The sequence below is a fragment of the Micropterus dolomieu genome, linkage group LG12, assembly GCF_021292245.1.
Source record: "Micropterus dolomieu isolate WLL.071019.BEF.003 ecotype Adirondacks linkage group LG12, ASM2129224v1, whole genome shotgun sequence".
Taxonomy (NCBI): domain Eukaryota; kingdom Metazoa; phylum Chordata; class Actinopteri; order Centrarchiformes; family Centrarchidae; genus Micropterus; species Micropterus dolomieu.
In genome coordinates, this window is record NC_060161.1 from 36,003,001 (window position 1) to 36,008,351 (window position 5,351).

The 5,351-nt window shown below is 43.0% G+C and overlaps 1 protein-coding gene across 1 annotated transcript in view; it reads right to left on the reverse strand.

The window, feature by feature from the left end:
• Positions 1 to 5,351, reverse strand: part of LOC123980839 (disks large homolog 4-like) — a 36,872-nt gene that overhangs the window by 17,380 nt on the left and 14,141 nt on the right. Inside the window, exon 5 of the mRNA XM_046065385.1 lies at positions 2,043 to 2,168. Within this exon, the coding sequence (XP_045921341.1) occupies positions 2,043 to 2,168 (126 nt within the window). The remainder of the gene's footprint in view (positions 1 to 2,042; positions 2,169 to 5,351) is intronic.

Below are 5,351 nucleotides of genomic sequence, written 5' to 3' on the forward strand. Positions count from 1 at the left end.
ATCCACCCCCCCAAGCCCCCCCCCCCCCCCCCAAGAGGCCAGTTTATACATGCGTATATGTTCCGTCATGAGCATAGTGTCTGTGTCGCTCTGCAGTTATGTCACCAAAACGCTAGATGGCGTTGGGGTTTCTATGTTCCACTGTGTTGAGTTTCTTCTTCTTCATCCTCAATAACCCATAGAACCTCCTCCGTGACCCTATAGCCTCCTTAATGACTCCCAGAACCGCCTCAATTACGCCAAAGGCTTGTCAATCACCCCCAGAATCTTGTCAATTATCCTAAAGCCTCCTAAATCACCCCCAGAACCTACTGAGTGACCCTAAAGCCTCCTCAATGACCCAATAGAACCTCTTCAGTGACCCTAAAGCCTCCTCAATGACCCAATAGAGGAGGAAAAAAGCCTTGTCAATCACTCCCGGAATCTTGTCAATTACCCTAAAGCCTCCACAATGACCCCCAGAACTTTCTCAATTATCCCAAAGCCTCGTCAATGACCCCCGAAATCTTGTCAATTACCCTAAAGCCTCCACAATGACCCCAGAACTTTCTCAATTATCCCAAAGCCTCGTCAATCATCCCCAGAACCTCCTCAGTGACCCTAAAGCCTCCTTATTGACCCATAGAACCTCCTCCATGACCCTATAGCCTCCACAATGACCCCCAGAACTTTCTCAATTATCCCAAAGCCTCGTCAATGACCCCCGGAATCTTGTCAATTACCCTAAAGCCTCCTAAATCATCCCCAGAACCTCCTCAGTGACCCTAAAGCCTCCTTATTGACCCATAGAACCTCCTCCATGACCCTATAGCCTCCTTCATGACCCCCAGAACCTCATCATTGACCCTTAAGCCTCCTCAATGACCCAACGGAACATCTGCAGTGAGCCTGGAGCCTCCTCAATGCCCCACAGAATCTTGTCAATGACCCTGCAACCACATAAATGACCACCAGGACCTCCTTTTTGACACTAAAGCCTCCTCAATGAGCAATAGAACCTCCTCTGTGACCCTATAGCCTCAGTAATGACCCCCAGAACATCAGTGATTCTGCAGCCTCCTCAATAACCCCCAGAACCTTCTCAATTTCCCTGAAGCCTCCTAAATGACCCCCAGAACCTTCTCAATTTCCCTGAAGCCTCCTAAATGACCCATTGAACCTCCTCAATGACCTTATTGCCTCCTTACTGACACATAGAACCTCACTAGAAATTAGATATAGAATAGAATAGAAATTCACTTGACTTGACTATTCAAGGACCCATAGTACCATATCAAACACTCCCAGAGTTTCCTCAAAGACTTCTCTATACAGAACCACTGTAGCCTGATCAAGGACACATAGAACCTTGTCAAGGACATCTGGAACCTAGAAACATAGGAGCCTTGTCAAGGACCAACAAAACAGGCGTTTTTCAGATACCTTCTGGCTATTCCGTATTCATATATATTTCTACATTTATCTATGTCAACTGTATGTTTGTCTATGTGTAGCACCTTATAACCACAGCAAATTCCTTGCATGCATGAAGTTCATCACTGTTGTTTGAGCTCTTGTTACTGAAATCTGTCTATGAATCTCAGCTCAGTTTGCAGTAAACAGCCTCCTCTGGTGGAGACAACAGACCACAAACTGATTCTACTGATAGAAACAGAAGAACTGGGAGAAAACACTGCAGTTCATGAGGACCAATCCATCATAAAAATGATCATGGCAATTCTTAGGGGAGCATTGTATTGACCAGGTATTATGTTTAATTATCTTTCTGTGTGACTGTACTGCACTCACACATGCACATGCTGTGTGTTGCTTCCTCCTGTTGGCGGAATGAAAATCTGCATCTAATCTGAAAATACACAAACACACACACTGGTGTGACAGCTACTCTTAAGCACCACAAAAATCTCCCCAAGAGACTCTCAAACCTCAGGGAACCCTTGCTCCTCCTCATGGACCTCATCGTTTAACTGATAGCTGAATTCTGGGAGTCTGAAAGTGTTGTGCAGAACCCCCACAGTGTGTGCGTGTGTGTGTGTGCGTACGGTTAAAGCGGCAGGGTGTGTGTATCCGTCCAGGTGTGCGTGGCTCAGCTCAGTGCTGCGTCCGTGGGTCATGTGACCGGGGCTGGGATCAACAGGCGGAGTCTCATCGTCTTGGTAACGATACTTCTGCAGAGACACAGATCACATCAGGTGTTAGCTTTAGCTGTTAGTATTAGTCCATTAGCATCTCTTAGCAGACAACAGTATGTTTAGTATTCCCATTAAACTGAACATTAATCTAAACCTTCAAAAACAATCCAGGTATTTAGACTTTAAAACCATGGACATTAATTTGCTGCCATCATAAGGATGTCCACAACCTGCGGAAAGATCTCTAAAACCTCAAGGATGTTTACAACCCTCTCAAGGACCACTACAATCTCCTCAACCACCACTACAAGCCTCTCAAGGACCATTATACAACATACTCAAATAGGTTGTACAACCTCCAAATGCACTTCTACAACCTCATCAAGCACTCCCTGACTTCCTCAAGCACCCCTACAACTTACCCAAGTAGGTTGTACAACCTCCAATTGCAATCCTACAACCTCCTCAAGCAGGTTGTACAACCTCCACACGCACCCCTACAACCTCCTCAAGCAGGTTGTACAACCTCCACAAGCACCCCTACAACCTCCTCAAGCAGGTTGTACAACCTCCTCAAGCACCCCTACAACCTCCTCAAGCAGGCTGTACAACCTCCTCAAGCAGGTTGTACAACCTCCTCAAGCAGGTTGTACAACCTCCTCAAGCTCCTCGAGCACCCCTACAATCCCACAAAGGACCACTACAACCTCCTCAAGCACCCAACAACCCCCTTAAGCACTACTACAACCCCAGGAACTGCATGGGTGTTTAATTTGAAATAATTTCTAGTGCTTCAAATTGGCTTTCATTGAACACTTCAGAGTTAAAAAGCCATGAAAACACCTTAAAAACTCATAAACTAGTGCAGCTAATCTATTATTTCCCCTTAATTTATCCATTAATTAACCCCTTAATGTCCCATTAAAGTATGTAAACATTAGAACAGAGAAACCGGAAAGAAACAAACCTAGATCAGAGATCTGTCCACAAACTTTTGGCCAGCTGGTGTATAGACACGATAAATTCTGTCACAACGAGGTTAGACTGATCTGATTGGTTATTAAAACATGACATCATCCACACTCACACCAAGGTGACCTAAAGACTCATTTCAATTCCAAATCTCCCCCAGATAGTTTAATGGAGGAAAGGAAGAAGAAGAAGACGAAAAAGAAGAAGAAGAAGAAGAAGAAGAGACAGAGATGAGGATGCGGTTGCCAAAGTAACGAGAAGGCCCTGAGAGCCTCTGTTGCCCGGCAACTGACATCACCCAACAGAGGAGGAGCTAGCCTTGATTCATAAAGAAGGAGACAGACAGAGAGACAGAGCGACAGACAGAGAGAAAGGCAGACTGACAGACAGAGAGAAAGGCAGACTGACAGACAGAGAGAAAGGCAGACTGACAGACAGACAGACAGACAGACAGACAAATAGACACAGACTGAGAGACAAACACAGACAGACAGACTGACTGACTGACGAAGAGACAGACAGACAGACAGCAACCTTTATGAGATCATCAACACTAGTAAAAGACTTGAAAACGAATGATGCTGTGACCTCATGGAGCTGAGCCTCTCAGGGCCCTGGCATTGGCTCACTTTCAGACAGTGAAGAGTTAAGAGGCTCATTTAGCGTATAAATACGCCGCTGTGTAAAGTGTGTTGACGTGTTGCTGGAAATCTGCCTGGCTGATACTCACAGTCTGTGTTTACACGTGCCTTTCTGACTGACTGAGCTCAACTGGCCAATGATTATCTACAACTGAAATGAAAAGAGACGTGAAAATCTAAATAAAACTGGTTTAAAACTACTTTGATCCAGTTAAAACTACCACAAATGGGTCTGTCTAGGTGTGAAGCTACATAAAGCTGGTCAAAGCCTAAAACTTGGCCTTCAGTGGTCTAAAGGCAAATGAACCTGATATAAAACTGGAAAAAAGGCAATTTAAGAAGATCTAAACTAGTCAAAAACAATGAAAATTGGTCTTAGTCTGAACTAGTCTGAATGATGATGTAAAACAAAATGTTTAAATAATATTGCAGTCAAAAACTAATTATACCAGAATTTACTGCACTAAACTAGTCTACCACAGAGTAACATCTACTCTAAGATTGTCTGAATGGGTCATCACTGGTCAAAAATTCGTCTAAACTGGTCTGTGCTGGTTCTGGTTAAGGTCTTTGCATTGGTCTTTCGGAACAGATTGTCCACTCAGGAGTGAGTGAAATCGTGGTCTGAACACACAACAAGACTTCTGAGAGTGTGTGTGTCCATTAACGGTACTGATGTAGCTAAAGATAGTAGAAGCTATTTCTGACACCAAACCCATCTCACTCTCTCTGTGGAAAATATACAGAAGAGGATTACAGCAGGAAACACTTTAAAACCAACCCAGGACAGGGACAAAAGTAAATACAGGACCAAACTAGAGCTAAAACACAATTAAATACAGGACCAAACCAGAGCTAAAACACAGTTAAATACAGGATCAAACTAGAGCTAAAACACAGTTAAATACAGGACCAAACCAGATCTAAAACACCAGTAAATACAGGACCAAACCAGATCTAAAACACAGTTAAATACAGGACCAAACCAGATCTAAAACACAGTTAAATACAGGACCAAACCAGATCTAAAACACAGTTAAATACAGGACCAAACCAGATCTAAAACACAGTTAAATACAGGACCAAACCAGATCTAAAACACCAGTAAATACAGGACCAAACCAGATCTAAAACACAGTTAAATACAGGACCAAACCAGATCTAAAACACCAGTAAATACAGGACCAAACCAGATCTAAAACACTAGCAAATACAGGACCAAATCAGATATAAAACACAGTTAAATACAGGACCAAACCAGATCTAAAACACAGTTAAATACAGGACCAAACCAGATCTAAAACACAGTTAAATACAGGACCAAACCAGATCTAAAACACCAGTAAATACAGGACCAAATCAGATCTAAAACACAGTTAAATACAGGACCAAACCAGATCTAAAACACAGTTAAATACAGGACCAAACCAGATCTAAAACACAGTAAATACAGGACCAAACCAGATCTAAAACACCAGTAAATACAGGACCAAACCAGATCTAAAACACAGTTAAATACAGGACCAAACCAGATCTAAAACACAGTTAAATACAGGACCAAACCAGATCTAAAACACAGTTAAATACAGGACCAAACCAGATCTAA